Raw genomic sequence first — 19,677 nt, 5'->3', positions numbered from 1 at the left:
CCTTATCATATGTACAGCGCTATGGAATGAATGGCGCTTAAATAATAAATAATAATAATAATAATTTGGCCATTCAGTAGTCTTAGTTCTTATAGGAGCTGCCACCCGGCTTTCCAAGACTCCTGAATGGGTAAATCATATGATAACGTATCTAAATGTTCCTATACTGAGATATATTCTCTTCAGGAGACCAGGAAAGCTGGGTGACAGACAACCTGTATTCCACACAGAAATCTGGATGGCAGCTCCTAGAGGAGCTGTGTGGTATACAGGCTGTTAATACAACGTTGGTCTATTGAGACCTAGAATCCCTGTAGGGGTCCCTAACTAATGTTAAAATTATTTCTTTATTGATTATATGTTTAAAAATACATTTTGGAAAAACACACACTCTGAAGAAAAAATCTTTAAAATTGTCAGTGTCTGGTATCGTATGGGATAGATCCGGAGTAGTGTAATTGCGTTCACCTTTATTTCATGGAATCCCTTGGTGGGTGTAACTCATCCTACCTTTTGTTATAGGGTGGTATTCACACTAGCAGTTGTGATAATTATGGTTTTCTTGTGATCACATGGGTGTACTGGTGAGGGTATCGCTCCTGCTGAGATTCTCAGTTATCTAACCTCTGTAATCAGTGCAGTTTCTAGGTAAAATTTCTCTCAGGGCGAGTGTCAAAAAAACTCCCCCCCCCAACTGCTCGATCAAATAAGTGTCTCCCCATTGTAAAAAATGTGGAACCACATTGCACGGACGGTCACAGTGACCCACTGTCCCATAGACTCAGGCTCTCACTCACAGCAGGCTTCTTTCTCAGCACTGCTCCGGGCGGGCGGTAACAGGCAGGCAGTGCGGGCGGCGGTGCTCACCTCACTCACTGTACGTCACGCAGTGCGTGAGGTACAGTGAGTGAGCGCCGCCGCCCGCAGAGCCTGCCTGTGGGGGGACATTATTTTTAATAAGGATCACTATGGACATTATTTAGAATGGAGGCTGCTGTGGATGTCATTATAACTGTATAATGTCTGATAGGCCTAGTCCTGAGTTATATTACCCTGCCCTGTATAATAATGTACCCTGATACCCCTTAGTTATATTACTCCAGCGGGGTAATATAACTAAGGGGTATCAGGGATGGGTACATTATTATACAGGGCATGGGCAGGGTAATATAACTCAGCTCAGGACTAGGCCTATCAGACATTATACAGTTATAATGAGTAATGACACCAACAGCAGCCTCCATTCTAAATAATGTCCATAGTGATCCTTATTAAACTTAATGTCCCCCATAGTGACAGTGGCCCCCATTTTCATGTCTCCCACAGAGGCCCCCCCATTGTAATTAATTCCCCCCATTGTAATTAATTCCCCCCCATTGTAATTAATCCCCCTCCCCATTGTAATTAATGCCCCCCCAGACCATCACTCGCCTCACAGCAGGCATCAGCACTGCTCAGGGACTCAGGGCGGGCGGTAACAGGCATGCAGTGCGGCGCTCACTCACTCACTGTATGTCACGCGCCTGCGCCGCCTAGTGGGAGGATCAGGCGCGTGACGTCAGTAAGTCTGACCAGGGCCGGTGCAAGGATCTTTGCCGCCCTAGGCAAGATAAAAATTGAAGCCCCCTCCCCCCCCCTTATCAGATCCGGAATTGCGGACCCGGATCCGCAATTCCGATCCTGAAAAAAAATAGTACATGTCCTATTCTTGTCCCCAATAGCGGACAAGAATAGGCATATTCTCTTAGTGCCGGCAATGTGCGGTCCGCAAAATGTAGTATTAATAACTAAACAATTAAATAATACACATATTGCATTGTCTACTTACCACCAGGACAATTAGATGATCTGGTCTCTGGCTGCAGTCTGGCTCTTGGTCTGGCTCTGGGGACTCCCTTGTCACTCTCTTCTCCCCCCCTCCCTTGTCACTCTCTTCTCCCCCCTCCCTTGTCACTCTCATTCTACTCCCCCCACCCCCCTTGTCACTCTCATTGTACTCACCCCCCCCCCTAGTCACTCTCATTGTACTCACCCCCCCCTAGTCACTCTCATTGTACTCACCCCCCCCTTGTCACTCTCATTGTACTCACCCCCCCCTTGTCACTCTCATTGTACTCACCCCCCCCTTGTCACTCTCATTGTACTCACCCCCCCCTTGTCACTCTCATTGTACTCACCCCCCCCTTGTCACTCTCATTGTACTCACCCCCCCCTTGTCACTCTCATTGTACTCACCCCCCCCTTGTCACTCTCATTGTACTCACCCCCCCCTTGTCACTCTCATTGTACTCACCCCCCCCTTGTCACTCTCATTGTACTCACCCCCCCCTTGTCACTCTCATTGTACTCACCCCCCCCTTGTCACTCTCATTGTACTCCCCCCCCTCCCCCCTGTCACTCTCATTTCATCCCCCTTGTCAATGTCACCTCTAATGTAGCGTGGCCGAGCTTTGTTCGCTCCGCGGTACAGGAGCTTTTTTTTCCTGTACCCGGCTGACAGGAAGTGCTCACTTAGTGTGCACTTCCTTTCAGTCCGGCCGGGTACAGGAAACAAATGCTCCTGTACCGCGGGCCGGACTGAACAGAGCTCGGCCACGCTACATTAGCAACTCAGCAGTCTGCAGCGCAGGCAGGCTGCGCAGCACTGAGCCGGCCGCTCAGGAGGCTCAGCATGAGGGGCGCCGCCGGCCGACCGCCCGAACCTTTATCACATAACCAAATTATTATTATTATTTTTTTTTACCTCAACGGGCGCCCCCTGCTACTGACAGCGCCCCGGGCGGCCGCCCGTCCCGCCCGCCCCTAGAAACGGCCCTGTCTGTAATAATGATAGCCATATTGCTAACAATGTTGCTGTTCTTATGTTAATGTAACTGTTTGCCTCTAACGGCGGACTACCAGGTAGGTACCAGGTAGGGGCTTAGGTAGCCCTGCGTTAGAGGCAAACAGTTACATTAACATAAGAACAGCAACATTGTTAGCGATATGGCTATCATTATTACAGAGGTTAGAAAACTGAGAATCTCAGCAGGAGCGATACCCTCACCAGTACACCACATGTGATCACAAGAAAACCATAATTATCACAACTGCTAGTGTGAATACCACCCTATAACAAAAGGTGGGATGAGTTACACCCACCAAGGGATTCCATGAAATAAAGGTGAACGCAATTACACTACTCCGGATTTATCCCATACGATAGCAGACACTGACAATTTTAAAGATTTTTTTCTTCTGAGTGTGTGTTTTTCCCAAATTTATTTTTAAACATATAATCAATAAAGAAATAATTTTAACATTAGTTAGGGACCCCTACAGGGATTCTAGGTCTCAATAGACCAACGTTGTATTAATACTAATATCCCGAGGGTCTCTAAAAGGGATTTTGATCAATGAATACAGGTTGTCACCCAGCTTTCCTAGAAAGGGACAGAACTAAGAAGTGGCCGAATGGTAACTGCAGGGATGGAGCACGGTGCAGGAATGGCCACCAGTTGAGGCTAGCAGGAGCTCCGGCCTAATGATGGCAGCAGGTATGCAGCTCCCCCCTGGGTTCATGGCCGTGCTCGAGGCCAACTTGGCTGCAGCAGGCAGACATTACAAACTTTGCAGAGCGCATCATTTACTGCCGCAGAGCGCATCATTTAACGCCGCAGAGTCGGCCGTGCAGGGACCTGGCAGCACTTGGTGCCCCGGGATGTTACGCTGCCCACAGCACCATCATGTCCCCAGCTGTGTACAGCAGGAGGATGATGGGCTGATTGTCCTCCCTCCACTTGTCAGCGAGTGCAGCACGCTACCTGTGCTCCCGCTCTGCCTCCCCTGCACTAACTCCTCTCCCCCCGCCGAGGCTCTCTCACCGGCACACGTGCTCTGATGTCTGCCGGACAGTTAGCTCATAAGTACCGGCCAGGCTCTGGTAAAGACCTCCACATGTGTCGACTCGACACTATCACCATGCCGGCTGCTCGCACATATACCCATCCGCCATCCAGTCCACCGGGGCTACAATCTCGAGGGCCGCCCCTGGCAACAGTGGGTCATAGAGCATTAACCTATCACGGACGTCTCCGCTCCTCTGTACTGCCGTGGCCCAGAAAACAATCTTCCAGGGGCCGGTCCTGGGCCGCGGCCCGGCGGTTGGGGACCGCTGGTGTAGCGGATAGGTATTTTAGATTACATTTTATATTATCATTGTCAGTAAGTACAGTTATTCATGCTATTATATGTTAATACATTTCAAACGGTCCAGATATCCTGAGAGTGCCAAGTTACTTTTGTTCTAATAGATACAGAAGCCTACTGAAGGGCTTCTGTGTCCGTGCCTCCACAACACAAAAGATAGGACATATCCCTATATTTCAACAGATCTTGCGGTTCACAACACGGGCACAGCAGCCATGTGCATGAGGCCTTGCTCCAAAAGGGTGGCAGTGTAGAGAAATTGGAGTACCATATCAAGACATATCATGTCCTGTTTAAAGATGCACCAAATTTATAAAACATGCAACAACTGATCAATTTGGTGCAAATTATTGCAAAACAAAGATATATATATATATTATTTTTTTTTACCTCTTCAATAACAGCAGCAGCAAATTTTTTTGAAATTGTAGTTGATTGTTTATCGTTTGGATCTAAATTGGGATCCAACTCATTTACAGTCTCTTCATGGTAGCCAAGAGAAGAAAAAGCAGTAGAAAGATCTATTTCCGGTGCCATGTCAGCAAACCAATCCAATTCTGGATCTTTGCTTTTGCTCTTGACCTTTATTGTGAATTCATCCCCTAATGTATTCCAGGACTCCACGTTCTTTTCTGACACTTTTTCCTGTGCAGGTTTTGTCGCTAGTACTATTGATGGTGACTGTTTGTGAGAGTGGGAATTACTGCTGTCTGCAATATTATCCAAGCTAAAAGCAGCATTCCAACTTAAAAATCCTTTGTCATTTAAATATACACTTGCTTGATTTGAGACATGAGCAGTTCCAGGTTTAGGACAATCGTCAACCCACTGTTTAGGATCCGGATTATCACCCATTTCTTTTGTATTTTGCTGGATGTTGACATAGTTGTCACTCATGAAACCATCTGATTCAGTCCATTCAGGCCAATCTTCTGGTGACTGCTGTACCTCAGATTTAAGGGAGAAGGTTGTGTGGACTCCAAGAAGATCATTCATTGACCGTGACAAATGACTTCCTTTCAATAAAAACAGAAAGCAGCATTAGTTGTGGTTGGAAGAGTCATTTAATTATACTACATTATTGTTACAGTAACATTTGAGTTGAAATTTAACATATGTGCTGACGTCTGCATCTTTTTCGGCCCTATTGAAAATGAATGGGTCTGCACCTGTTCCGAAAATTGCAGAATGGATGCGGACCAATTCATATGGTCGAGTGAATGGACCCTTACTTCAATCTTGTAATTGTTATAACAGCTACTTCTAGAAAAGCAGGGCCTGTCACCACTACTGACTTGTCTGCTCTTGCAAATACTTGTATTCTCTACAGTGGCCCTAATAAAAAATAAACTACTAAAAGTGGCCCCATTTTGTAGGCAGGTCCAAATGAACAGAAGTAGGCGGGGTCAACAATACCATAGTCCAAAATACCATCCCAGCAGAACCAAAAAACAGTGTATCGCAATGTACTGCCCCAAAAGCTGCCCCTCTGTTGTGACCATCAATAGCTACCATCTTCTATCCTCCTCCTCCAGTTGTCTATGGAGCATGGGGCAATAGGGGGGCATGTGCGGTCGCTGGCTGGGTACATGAGTACCTGCTTCTCACAGCGTAAATTAATGTTGAGATCTCATTATGTACCCAGTCAGCAGCACAGAGGAGGACTTGGTGGCCCCCTGAGGCATCGGCCCACCAGGAATTTTCCCTGTAGGGTCTATGGCCAATCCGCCCCTGATTCTCCAATAAATAGAAAATCTGGATTATCTTTTCATAGGGCTCTTCATGAATAAATGGACAATGGGGCATTACAATTTCCCTTGTGCGGGGGTGTCTGTTAGCAATGATTGGACTGAATCAGTGTGTACAGCGACCCTCAACTGTTATCAACTTATTTACAGAGTTATGAGAAAAGCAGATTGTCATCTACCACCCCCACAGCCAAGCTAACTCTGGCACAACCACTAGAATATACCAATTCTCTCCTGAAGGAAGTTGGATTCTCAAGCTGTTAATATTTCAGAGAGAAAGGAAACAGACAATTAAAAAGAAATAGTTCTTTTTAATGGAACAAAGTTAGGTATAACAAGATGTGTTTTCAAAGATTTACAGAAAAATGGTAGACAAGACATAGGGCATGAAACAAAAGGGGTTAAACATTGAAATGATACCTTTCTTAAATGAGTAGTATCTAGGCTCTATATCTTAGGTTCTGTCTAGAGTCCTGCACACATTTGGGTATCGCTGTCAGTGCCGTGATAACACAGCTCTCTATTCTGCTGCTCTCTCTCTCTCTGAACTCACTACTACAAAATGGACTCCTGCATCCAGTTTATATAGACTCTGACAGGTTGCCTAGGAAGCCAACAACTCTTACTGAAATGGCTGCCAGTCTGGTGCCATCTCCGTTATTTCTAACAGAAAAATTTGCAGATGAGAAACGGTTTAAAACTCCCAAGGGGCAAGTGATTATGTCACGTCCCTGAAATGCAGCTGAATTTAAATGGCTGTGTGTCAGCAAAACATCAAGGCGCTGTGCTATATTAACCCCTTAACGACCAGCGCCATACACCACAACTGTACATGGCTTAACACCCAGCGTCATTCATGCCCCTACCCAAGACAATCGCCCAAAAAATAAAACTATGGCTCTCAGACTATGGAGACAATAAAGCATGATTTTTTTTTCAAAAATGCTTTTATTGTGTTAAATGTAAAAAAAAAAAAAAAAAAAAGTTGACATATTAGTTATCACTGCGTCCATAAAGACTTGCTCTATACAAATATCATATTACCTAACCCCTCAGGTGAACACTGTCATTTTTTGTCACCTTACATCACAAAACGTGTAATAGCAAACGATCAAAAAGTCATAAGCACCCCAAAATCATACCAATCAAACAGTCATTTCATTCTGCAAAAAATGAGATCCTAAGACTAAACTATGGCTTTCAGAATATGGAGACACTAAAACATGATTATTATTTTTTTTGTTTAAAAATGAGTGTAAAACTTAAATAAATAAAAAAGTATACATATTAGGTCAATCCAGGTTATTCAGGTCTCTGGTGACCCGATAATAATACACCACCAATCACCATCCTGCGATTCTGAGAGGTGATGGTGACATCACCTCTTAGGATCACTTGCTATTGGCTGGATGGGCGGAGGTTAACTCCCCCCCAGCTCTCCTCTCCTCCTCTATTCTGTGTCTGTGAGCAAGGAGAGAGAGCGTCGGATCTGTGCCCAGCATCCCCATCTCTGCCCAACACATGTTTTGACCCTTCATAGTGCCATTTGGCACTAAAAAGGTACATAGGGACAGGTTAGGAACAGGTTAGGTTAGGCAGGGATATTCAGGGAAAGTTTAGGGGAAAAAAAAAAGTTTCATCACCCTGATCGGGTGTCTGGGGTCCACAGCACAGCTGTGTAACCCTAGACTCCCCAGGGGTGCTGCAGCTTGCCCCCTCACACATTTTTTTTGGGCGCAAGCATTTTCTTATTTTTTTTTTTGCATATGCTGACCATGGCCGCCACTCTTAGCGTCCGGCCACAGTTAGCGCATCGCCCACCCAACCGCTGATCAGCGAGTTTAAATATTTTTATTTATTTTTTGCCTTTTGGGGGGGTTTTCACTTATTTTTATTTTTTTTCTCTTAGGTTTAGGGCAAAGTCTGCAAACATCCGTGCCCCCACCCCCACACACACTAAATAACGCACGGACACACAGACACACACACACACAAACACACAAACACTCCCCTATAGGCCCGCCGGATGTTCTCGGCCGAGGAGGCATACGCCCAGCTTGCCTCCGACTCAGAGAGCCCCAGTGAGGACGAGGATGACCCCACTTTGCTCTTTTCATCCGAGTCCTCATCATCATCTAGCAATAATGATGAGCCCCCAAGGCTGCGGAGAAGCCGCCAGGCAGAGCAAGGGGACCGCCATGCCAGGGACCCTGTGGCCCACACTAGTACAAGCAGCTCTGGGGCCCATACTAGTTTTCCAGCCCACCAGATAAGTCCACCTGAGCCCCCTACCGGTGAACTTGCATGGTGTACTGTAATTCCGATTTTGTTGGCCAACCAGGAATCCAGATTCCCACAGTGGGCTTCACTGAATATGACTATTTTAGTCATTTTTTTCAGTGACCACTTTGTGAATCTGATGGTGGAGCAAACGAACTTGGACGCCCAACAGTTTATTGCTCAACACCCGGGCTCCTTTTTGGCTAGAACCGGTGGCTGGAGTCTGGTCAGTGCAGCCGAGATGAGGACGTTTTGGGGCCTAATGCTGCACATGGGCCTAGTCAAAAAACCCAGTGTCAGGCTGTACTGGAGTGGGGACGTCCTCTACCACACCCCACTTTATAGTACGGCCATGACACGCTCCTGTTTTGAGACCATTCGGAAATGCCTGCATTATGCAGATAATGCAGCATGTCCCCCCCCAAGGTGATCCTGCCTATGAACGCCTGTATAAAATCAGGCCGGTCATCGATCACTTTGGGGCCAAATTTTTGGAGGCCTATGTACCTGGAAGGGAGGTCGTGGTTGATGAGTCTCTCATTGCTTTCAAGGGGAGACTCCTTTTCCGCCAGTATGTTCGCTCTAAGTGGGCGAGGTATGGAGTGAAGCTGTACAAATTTTGTGAGAGTACCTCAGGGTAACACTTGCAAGTTTTGTGTGTACGACGGGCGAGATTCCTGTATTCTACCCCCAGAATGTCCCCCCCACTCTGGGTGTTAGCGGGAAACTTGTGTGGTACCTTATGCACCCACTGCTAGATAAGGGTTACCACCTGTACGTCGATAACTTTTATACTAGTATCCCCTGTTCCAGTCCCTCGCCGCCAGATCCATGTCCACTTGTGGGACTGTGTGGAAAAATCAATGCGGCCTCCCTACCCTCCCCCTCCTGGTACCTATCCCCAGGGGTGAGGCCTGTGCCCTTACCAGTGGAAACCTGTTGCTAGTTAGATATAAGGACAAGAGGTATGTCCTTGTACTGTCCACAATTCACGGGAACGGCATCACCCCTGTCCCTGTACGAGGTACAGCGGCAACGGTCCTCAAGCCCGATTGTATTGTCAACTACAATCGGTATATGGGAGGAGTTGATCTCTCTGATCAAGTCCTCAAGCCATATAACGCCATGCACAAAACCCGGGCATGGTACAAAAAAGTTGCGGTCTACTCGGTACAGGTTGCCTTGTACAAATCTTTTGTGCTGTCCCAGAGCGCTGGCAACACAGGGAAATTCCTTCAGTTCTATAAGGCAGTCCTCAAGGACCTGATCTTTTCTGACTGGGAAAAAGCAGGCCTTGGGAACTGGAGGTGCCCGGATTGTCCCTGGCCAACACTTTCCAGGTGTGGTCCCCCATACTGGAAAGAATTGACGGTCCGAAAAAAAGGTGCAGACTGTGTCACAGTAGGGGGATACGTAAGGACATCACCACTCAGTGTGACACGAGCCCGATCATCCGGATGGAGTACTACATTTATAATCCCCTTCCCCAATTTTAATTCCATTTAGCCAATGACAATCGGAAAAAGAACTATGGTTCTCAGACTTGATATAATGATATTTTTTAAAACTAAAATAAATAAAAAAGTAGACATATAAGGTATCGTCGCGTCTGTAAGAATCTGCTCAATAAAACATACCCCATGACCTAACCCCTCAGATGAACACGTAAAAAAAATAATTATTAAAATGGTGCAAAAAAGGGGTATTTTTTTGTCACCTTATATCACACAAAGTGTAATAGCAATCAAAAAGTCATATGCCCCCAAAATAGTGCCAATAAAACCGTCCTCTCATCCCGCAAAAAATGAGCCCCTACCTAAGACAATCGTCTAAAAAATATAATAATATGACTCTTAGATCATGGAGATACTAAAAGGTTTTTTTGTTTAAAAAAGGATAATATAGTGTAAAACCTAAATAAATTTGAAAAAAGTAGACATATTAGGCAATCTGTTCTATAAAAATCAGTTCTATAAATCTGTTCTATAAAAATACCCCATGACCTAACCCCTCAGATGAACACGGTCAAAAATAAAAACTGTGCCAAAACAAATTTTCCATTTTAATCCCCTTTTTCCAGTAACAAAGCAGGGTTAACAGCCAAAGAAAACTTAATATTTATTACCCTGATTCTGCAGTTTACACCCCATACAGTTGCAAGAAAAAGTATGTGAACCCTTTAGAATGATATGGATTTCTGCACAAATTGGTCATAAAATGTGATCTGATCTTCATCTAAGTCACAACAATAGACAGTGACAGTCTGCTTAAACTAATAACACACAAAGAATTAAATCTCTGGAATATGCTAACATCCCTGTTAGCGAATCTACTATACGTAAGACACTAAACAAGAATAGATTTCATGGGAGGATACCACAGAGGAAGCCACTGCTGTCCAAAAAAAACATTGCTGCAGGTTTACAGTTTGCACAAGAGCACCTGCATGTTCCACAGCAGTACTGGCAAAATATTCTGCGGACAGATGAAACCAAAGTTGAGTTGTTTGGAAGAAACACACAACACTACGTGTGGAGAAAAAGAGGCACAGCACACCAACATCAAAACCTCATCCCAACTGTGAAGTATGGTGGTGTCACTACCAGAGCTTTGAGACGTTCTCAAAGCTCTGTGTCTCCACCCCTGTGATGATGTCACTTAGGGTTGGAGGTTTTCTCACTGTTCTGTTTCTCCGCCCCTGTGATTAGGTCTCACTCCCAGCTGTCTCTCCTGCGTTTGATTTCTCTGCCTTTAAATCACCCCTCCTCCTATTGCAGGGCGTGGATTATATTTCTCTTTTCAGTTGTAGCTCTGCCTTGAGTATCTTCACACCTTTAGCTACTAGTTCTCTGGACCTGTGTTCTGCTGCTGCAAGCACTCCGGATATTGCCAGCGGTCCTTGGATCCGTCTTCTCTGCGGCTGCAGCTCCATCAGCTAAGTGTGCAGACTTTGTTATGTACCTGGTGATTTCCTGACTGGATCCGAGGTGGCCCCGGTTCCCTCCATATTCTGTGCAGGGCATCGGTGGCCGTGCCCCTTCCACTATTGTAGGGGTTACAGGGCTCATCAGTCTAAGGTACGCGGGCATGCCTCGCTCCACCATTTGGATCCGGGCATGTGCTTTAGCAGCATAGGGAGAGTGTTGAGGGTCTGACAGGGGTCACCCTTTCTCTTCCCTAGTTTGGGGTCCGGTCAGTAGCTCTTTTTACTGTGTATACTCTTGTTACCCTTAAACAGCCGTGACATTATAATCCACCAAAACCGTCCTTGTTGACATGGATCCGCTTTCTGACCTGGTTGACCGCATGCAGGGTCTTTCTTTGGAAGTAGCGGATCTCCGTCAATCTCTGACTCAGCTACAAGCATTGGGCTCTGCTCCGGCTCATGGAGTCTGTTGCGAGCCAAAGGTCTCACTTCCGGAAACGTTCTCCGGGGGCAGTGAGAATTTTGTTCGCTTCAGAGAGGCATGTAAACTCCATTTTTGTTTGTGTCCCCACTCCTCTGGTAATGAGGAACAGAGGGTGAGGATTGTCATCTCCCTGCTCAGAGGTAATGCTCAGACTTGGGCTTTTTCGCTGCCATCAGGGGATCCTTCCCTGCGATCCGCGGAGAGGTTTTTTGTGGCCCTGGGGCAGATATATGATGACCCGGATCGTGTTGCTCTGGCAGAATCGAACTTACGTGTTCTATGCCAGAACAAACTGTCTGCGGAGCTTTATTGTTCTGAATTTCGGAGATGGGCAGCTGATTCAGGCTGGAATGATGCTGCACTCCGAAGTCAGTTCTGTCATGGTCTCTCAGAGGATTTGAAAGATGCCTTTGCTTTCCATGAGAGACCAACATCCTTAGAGTCTGCCATGTCATTGGCGGTACGCCTTGACAGGCGTCTAAGGGAAAGAAACAAGACCTCTCTGTCCAGTCATTGTCAGTCTAGGGGCAATGGTGCGGACCCATTCAGTATGCAGGGGTCTCATCCTGTCTCACTCCCCTCTGAGGAGGAGCCCATGCAGCTAGGCCGACTTGCCCCTGATAAAAGAGGATTTAGTCCTCAGAATATGGTGTGTTTTTGTTGTGGGGGCATAGGTCATTTGGCAAATGTTTGTCCGTCTAGGAGATTCCTGAACTGTACTAAGAGCGATAATAAGAGAAAAACCTCAAGAGGTGGATCATCAAGTTCTGCTTCATCTGCTACTTTGGGCAAAGTTGATGTGGGAATTGATGCTTTTCCTCTGACCTGCAGTTCCCGTTTTCTCCTGTCTGCCAGGGTGGCGCTAGAGAGCAAGGTCATTCCTTGTGAGATTTTTGTCGATAGTGGAGCGGCCGTCAATCTTATTGACACTCAATTTGTAGCCTTGCATGGTTTTCAGGTTTGTACATTAGAAAAGGATATACCTGTTTTTGCTATTGACTCTGCCCCACTCTCGCAGAGATCTCTGAAAGGCATTGTTCACAATATCCGGCTAGCTGTAGGTGACACTCATGTGGAGGAGATATCTTGTTTTGTCCTTAACGGATTGCCTTCTCCTCTAGTTTTGGGGCTACCCTGGCTCACTAGACATAACCCCACTATTGATTGGCAAGGAAGGCAAATAAATGAGTGGAGTGACTTTTGTAGAGAGAATTGTCTCACAGCCACTCTTGCAGAGGTGTCTACTAAAACTCTGCCATCATTTCTCTCTGATTTCTCGGATGTGTTTTCCGAGAGCGGTGTTCAGGAGCTACCTCCTCACCGGGAGTTTGACTGTCCCATTAACCTCATTCCCGGCGCCAAGCTGCCAAAGGCACGCCTCTACAATCTCTCACAACTGGAGAGACTCGCAATGCGAACCTATATCTCTGAGAGTCTCGAGAAGGGGCATATTCGTCCCTCAAAGTCGCCTGTTGCCGCGGGTTTTTTTTTTGTTAAAAAAAAAGATGGCTCTCTGAGACCTTGCTTAGATTTTAGGGAGCTGAACCGTATCACGATTCGCGATCCCTATCCCCTTCCTCTGATCCCGGACCTCTTCAACCAAATTGTTGGGGCCAAGGTGTTTTCCAAATTGGATCTGAGAGGCGCGTACAACCTGGTCAGGGTCAGAGAGGGGGATGAATGGAAAACGGCCTTTAATACCCCTAACGGGCATTTCGAGAATCTCGTTATGCCTTTCGGCCTGATGAATGCTCCGGCCGTCTTTCAGCATTTTGTTAATAGTATTTTCTATCATTTAATGGGGAAATTTGTATTGGTGTATCTTGATGATATTTTGATTTTTTCCCCTGATGTTCAGACTCATCAGGATCATCTTTTTCAGGTCCTGCAGATACTGCGGGAAAATAAACTGTATGCCAAGCTGGAGAAATGTCTTTTTATGGTATCAGAGATTCAATTTCTGGGTTTTCTCCTCTCTGCTTCTGGTTTTCGCATGGATCCGGAGAAGGTCCGTGCTGTGCTGGAGTGGGAGCTTCCTGAAAATCAGAAGGCATTGATGCGCTTTCTGGGTTTTGCTAACTACTACAGAAAGTTCATTTTGAATTATTCCTCTATTGTCAAACCCCTTACTGACATGACAAAAAAGGGGACGGATTTTTCCTCTTGGTCGGAGGAGGCGCTTGCAGCCTTTTCTAAGATTAAAGAGAGTTTTGCGTCTGCTCCCATCTTGGTGCATCCCGATGTTTCCTTACCTTTTATTGTTGAGGTGGATGCTTCCGAGGTGGGTGTGGGTGCAGTTTTGTCCCAGGGCCCCTCTCCTGCCAAATGGCGACCATGTGCCTTTTTCTCTAGAAAACTCTCCCCGGCAGAGAGAAACTATGATGTGGGAGATAGGGAGTTGTTGGCCATCAAGTTGGCTTTCGAGGAATGGCGCCATTGGTTGGAGGGGGCCAGGCACCCTATCACCGTTTTTACCGACCATAAGAATCTGGCGTACCTGGAGTCGGCCAGGCGTATGAATCCGAGACAGGCCAGATGGTCTCTGTTCTTCTCCAGATTTAATTTTGTTGTTACTTTCCGCCCTGGGATCAAGAATGTGAAGGCTGATGCTCTCTCTCGCTGTTTTCCGGGAGGAGGAAACTCCGAGGACCCGGGTCCCATTTTGGCGGAGGGGGTAGTTGTTTCTGCTCTATATTCCGATTTGGAGGCCGAGGTCCAGGCTGCCCAGTCTGAGGCACCTGCCCGTTGTCCCTCCGGGAAGTTGTTCGTGCCTCCTGAGCTACGTCACAAACTCTTTAAGGAACATCATGATACAGTTCTTGCTGGTCACCCCGGGAGTAGAGCCACGGTAGATCTCATTGCTCAGAGATTTTGGTGGCCGGCTCTTCGTAAGTCTGTGGAGGGTTTTGTGGCGGCTTGTGAGACGTGCGCTCGCGCTAAGGTCCCTCGTTCACGACCTTCAGGTTCCCTTCTCCCGTTACCCATACCTTCCCGTCCTTGGACACACCTGTCCATGGACTTTATCACGGATCTTCCTCGTTCCTCGGGGAAGTCGGTGATCCTGGTGGTCGTGGACCGTTTTAGCAAGATGGCTCATTTCGTTCCTTTCCCTGGTTTACCCAATGCTAAAACGTTGGCGCAAGCTTTTGTCGATCATATTGTTAAATTGCACGGCATTCCCTCTGAGATTGTTTCCGATAGAGGCACGCAGTTTGTGTCCAGGTTCTGGAAGGCTTTCTGTTCTCGCCTGGGGGTTCGGCTGTCCTTCTCTTCTGCTTTTCACCCGCAGTCGAATGGTCAGACTGAGCGCCTCAATCAGAATCTGGAGACATATTTGCGCTGTTTTGTGGCAGAGAACCAGGAGGATTGGTGTTCATTTCTCCCTCTTGCTGAGTTTGCTTTGAACAACCGTCGTCAGGAATCTTCTGATAAGTCACCATTTTTTGGTGCATATGGGTTCCATCCGCAGTTTGGGACATTCTCGGGAGGGGCTCTTTCTGGTTTACCTGAGGAGGAGAGATTTTCCTCGTCTTTGTCTACCATTTGGCAAAAGATTCAGAGTAATCTCAGAAAGATGAGTGAGAAGTATAAGCATGTGGCTGATAAGAGATGTGTGCCTGGTCCGGACCTGAATGTGGGTGATCTGGTGTGGTTGTCTACAAGAAATATTAAACTGAAGGTTCCCTCCTGGAAATTGGGTCCCAAGTTTATTGGGCCTTATAAAATTTTGTCAGTCATCAATCCTGTTGCCTTCCGCCTTGATCTTCCACGGGTTTGGAAGATACATAATGTTTTTCACAGATCTCTCTTAAAACCATATGTCCAGCCCACGGTACCCTCCTCTTTGCCTCCTCCTCCGATTTTGGTTGATGGCAATCTGGAGTTTGAGGTTTCCAGAATTGTGGACTCTCGCATTGTCCGCGGTTCTCTTCAGTACCTCGTTCATTGGAAGGGTTATGGTCCTGAGGAGAGGATGTGGGTTCCGATGTCGGACATTAAAGCCACTCGCCTTATCAGGGCATTTCATAGGGCTCATCCTGGGAAGGTGGGTCCTGGGTGTCCGGAGTCCACCCGTAGAAGGGGGGGTACTGTCACTACCAGAGCTTTGAGACGTTCTCAAAGCTCTGTGTCTCCACCCCTGTGGTGATGTCACTTAGGGTTGGAGGTTTTCTCACTGTTCTGTTTCTCCGCCCCTGTGATTAGGTCTCACTCCCAGCTGTCTCTCCTGCGTTTGATTTCTCTGCCTTTAAATCACCCCTCCTCCTATTGCAGGGCGTGGATTATATTTCTCTTTTCAGTTGTAGCTCTGCCTTGAGTATCTTCACACCTTTAGCTACTAGTTCTCTGGACCTGTGTTCTGCTGCTGCAAGCACTCCGGATATTGCCAGCGGTCCTTGGATCCGTCTTCTCTGCGGCTGCAGCTCCATCAGCTAAGTGTGCAGACTTTGTTATGTACCTGGTGATTTCCTGACTGGATCCGAGGTGGCCCCGGTTCCCTCCATATTCTGTGCAGGGCATCGGTGGCCGTGCCCCTTCCACTATTGTAGGGGTTACAGGGCTCATCAGTCTAAGGTACGCGGGCATGCCTCGCTCCACCATTTGGATCCGGGCATGTGCTTTAGCAGCATAGGGAGAGTGTTGAGGGTCTGACAGGGGTCACCCTTTCTCTTCCCTAGTTTGGGGTCCGGTCAGTAGCTCCTTTTACTGTGTATACTCTTGTTACCCTTAAACAGCCGTGACAGGTGGTGGGGGCATCATGGTTTGGGGCTGCTTTACTGCGTCAGGGCCTGGACAGATTGCTATCATCGAAGGGGAAAAATGAATTCCCAAGTTTATTAAGACATTTTGCAGGAGAACTTAAGGCCGTCTGTCCACCAGCTGAAACTCAACAGAAGATGGGTGTTGCAACAGGACAACGACCCAAAGCATAGAAGTAAATCAACAGCAGAATGGCTTAAACAGAAGAAAATACGCCTTCTGGAGTGGCCCAGTAAGAGTCCTGACTTCAACCTGATTGAGATGCTGTGGCATGACCTCAAGAAAGTGATTCACACAAGACATCCCAAGAACATTGCTGAACTGAAACAGTTCTGTCAAGAATTACTCCTGAACGTGGTGCATGTCTGATCTGCAACTACAGGAAATGTTTGGTTGAAGTTATTGCTGCCAAAGGAGGTTCAACCAGATATTAAATCCAAGGTTTCACATACTTTTTCCACCTGCACTGTGAATATTTACATGGTGTGTTCAATAAAAACATGTTAACATTTAATTCTGTGTGTGTTATTAGTTTAAGCAGACTGTGATCGTCTATTGTTAGAACCGACAATAAATTCTCAACCAGTGAGAAAACCATATGTGAGAATTAACTAATGAATCCGAAAGACAAAAACACATATGCAAAAGTAGTATATTTTATTAAATAGTCACATAAGGACAACAATAAAGACAATAATGGATAAAATTGATGAACAAAAATAGCAGTAATGAAATGGCACTGTGACCGGCGCAACCCCAAGGTTCCAGATGGTGGATTTATCCCCCAAGCGTGCATCCACTCTTGGTCTAATTAAGCCTAATGGCTAAAATATCTGAGATAAACCATCTCATAAACCAGACCATAGAGTGGCGTCAGCTTAAAAACATAAATAACACCATGCTAGTCTTATTCTCAGCATAAATGGGTGCAATGTGCAGCAGGGTAGTCACCACCAAGTGGTATAATAAATCACAAATTACACCTAGCACCCAGATACGCTACCAGCATGAGAACATGCATACATGTAACAATAATAACATTCAAAGGGGAACCAACCTGGAGACCTGAGTGAGCGCACCCCTGACGCGCGTTTCGCACAGCTTCCTCAAAAGGGGCGTGTCCATTTGGTCAATGCATATACACTTAAATACTATCGCAGCTGAGAGAAATGTGCCCCGAACCTATCACAACGTCCCTGGCTGATTGTCGACACTCAATCACCTGGGCACAGGTGATCACATTTTATGACCAATTTGTGCAGAAATCCATATCATTCCAAAGGGTTCACATACTTTTTCTTGCAACTGTATGTGGTCGTAAACTGCTGTATGACCAAACGGCAGGGCGCAAAAGAAAAGGAATGCCATATGGTTTCTAGAAGGCAGATTTTGATGGCCTTTTCTTTGGCACCATTTGCAGAACCCCTGATGCATCCCTAGAGTAGAAACTCCATAAAAGTGACCCCATATAAGAAACTAAACCCCTCAAGGTATTCAAAAATGATTTTACTAACTTTATTCACCCTTTAGGTGTTCCTCAACAGTTTATGGCAAATGGAGATGAGATTTCAGAATTTCTGTTTTTGGCAACCTTGCCTCACAAAAATGTAATATAGAGCAACCAAAAATCATATGTACCCTAAAAATAGTAGTAGCAAAACTGCCACCTTATCCCGTAGTTTCTAAAATGGGGTCACTTATGAAGTTTCTACTCTAGGGGTGCATCAGGGGGGGCTTCAAATGGGACATGGTGCAAATAAACCAGTCAAGCAGAATCTGCCTTTAAAAAAAACACATGGCGCTCTTTTTCCTCTATGACCTGCCTTGTGCCTGTACAGTAGCTTACGACCACATATGGGGTGTTTGTGCAAACTACAGAATCAGGGCAATAAATATTTAGTTTTGTTTAGCTGTTAACCCTTGCTTTGTTAGTGGAAAAAATTGATAAAAATTGAAAATTTGCCAAAAATATGTGATTACACTTACCGGTAATCTTTTTTCCTTGAGCCTATGACAGCACCTTTGGATAGCGTCCGCCCCCTCCTCAGGACAGAAAACAGGAAACACAACCACTTTAAAGGAGGTACCAACTTCCCTCACGCAAGTACTATTTCAAGAACTAAGGAAACCAACAAAGGAAAGAAACCTATATATATCTATTACATTTTAATTTAAAAATTTTTGGGGGAAGGGAATTAAACGGGTGCCGTCATAGGCTCAAGGAAAAAAAGAATTCCGGTAAGTGTAATCACATATTTCCCCCCTCGCCTATGACAGCACCCTTGGATCTATAAGCAAGATCAAATTAGGGAGGGACAACTGCCAGAAGGACTTTATGTCCAAATACTAGACCCTCTTGAGAAGGTAACTGAAGCCTGTAATGCCTGAAAAACATGCGAGGAGAACGCCAGGTGGCAGCCCTACAAATTTGGTCAATATATGCAGAGACTCTCTCTGCCCAGGACTTAGAGACCTCTCTGGTAGAGTGGGCACCAAATGCCATAGCACATTAGGAAGGCAAGCTGATATCCTGAGAGCGATGAAAGGAAGAAGACACCTTAGGAAAGAAGGAAGGATCCGGTGAAATAACCAAAATGTTTAAATATGGCTTTTCCGTAGAGAAGGCTGAGATTTCACTTACTCTCCTAGCTGATGTAAAGGCTAGTAAAAAGGCAAACTAGCAAGGTTAAGACCTTTATGGAGATCTCTTTAATGGGCTCAAAGGGTTCTGACGTAAGGGTGGACAGAACTAGATTTAGATGCCATGGAGGAACTCTAACCTTTTGTACCGGGGCTAATTTAGAGATCGCTGTAATACAAACCGGATTCCCAAAAAGTTGGGACACTATACAAATCGTGAATAAAAACTGAATGCAATGGTGTGGAGGTGCCAACTTCTAATATTTTATTCAGAATAGAACATAAATCACGGAACAAAAGTTTAAACTGAGAAAATGTACCATTTTAAGGGAAAAATATGTTGAATCAGAATTTCATGGTGTCAACAAATCCCCAAAAAGTTGGGACAAGGCCATTTTCACCACTGTGTGGCATCTCCCCTTCTTCTTACAACACTCAACAGACGTCTGGGGACCGAGGAGACCAGTTTCTCAAGTTTAGAAATAGAAATGCTCTCCCATTCTTGTCTAATACAGGCCTCTAACTGTTCAATCATATTGGGCCTTCTTTGTTGCACCTTCCTCTTTATGATGCGCCAAATGTTCTCGATAGGTGAAAGATCTGATGTTGTGATTGATGCAGAATGTGGTCTGGCATTATCTTGTTACTCCCCC

General features: G+C 45.9%; 1 protein-coding gene across 5 annotated transcripts in view; it reads right to left on the bottom strand.

Annotated features, from left to right (window-relative positions):
* SCYL3 (SCY1 like pseudokinase 3) overlaps positions 1-19,677 on the bottom strand; it is a 445,770-nt gene that overhangs the window by 54,974 nt on the left and 371,119 nt on the right. For 4 of the 5 annotated variants that reach the window (XM_044301161.1, XM_044301163.1, XM_044301164.1 and 1 more), the window contains one exon: positions 4,579-5,204. The exons of the other annotated variant lie outside the window; for it this stretch is intronic. In XM_044301161.1, coding sequence (XP_044157096.1) covers positions 4,579-5,204 — 626 coding nt within the window. The remainder of the gene's footprint in view (positions 1-4,578; positions 5,205-19,677) is intronic. 5 annotated transcript variants of the gene reach the window in all.

This window comes from Bufo gargarizans, chromosome 7 (genome assembly GCF_014858855.1).
Source record: "Bufo gargarizans isolate SCDJY-AF-19 chromosome 7, ASM1485885v1, whole genome shotgun sequence".
Classification (NCBI taxonomy): Eukaryota; Metazoa; Chordata; class Amphibia; order Anura; family Bufonidae; genus Bufo; species Bufo gargarizans.
Note: the sequence above shows the minus strand (reverse complement) of the source record. Positions and strands in the feature narration are given on the sequence as shown.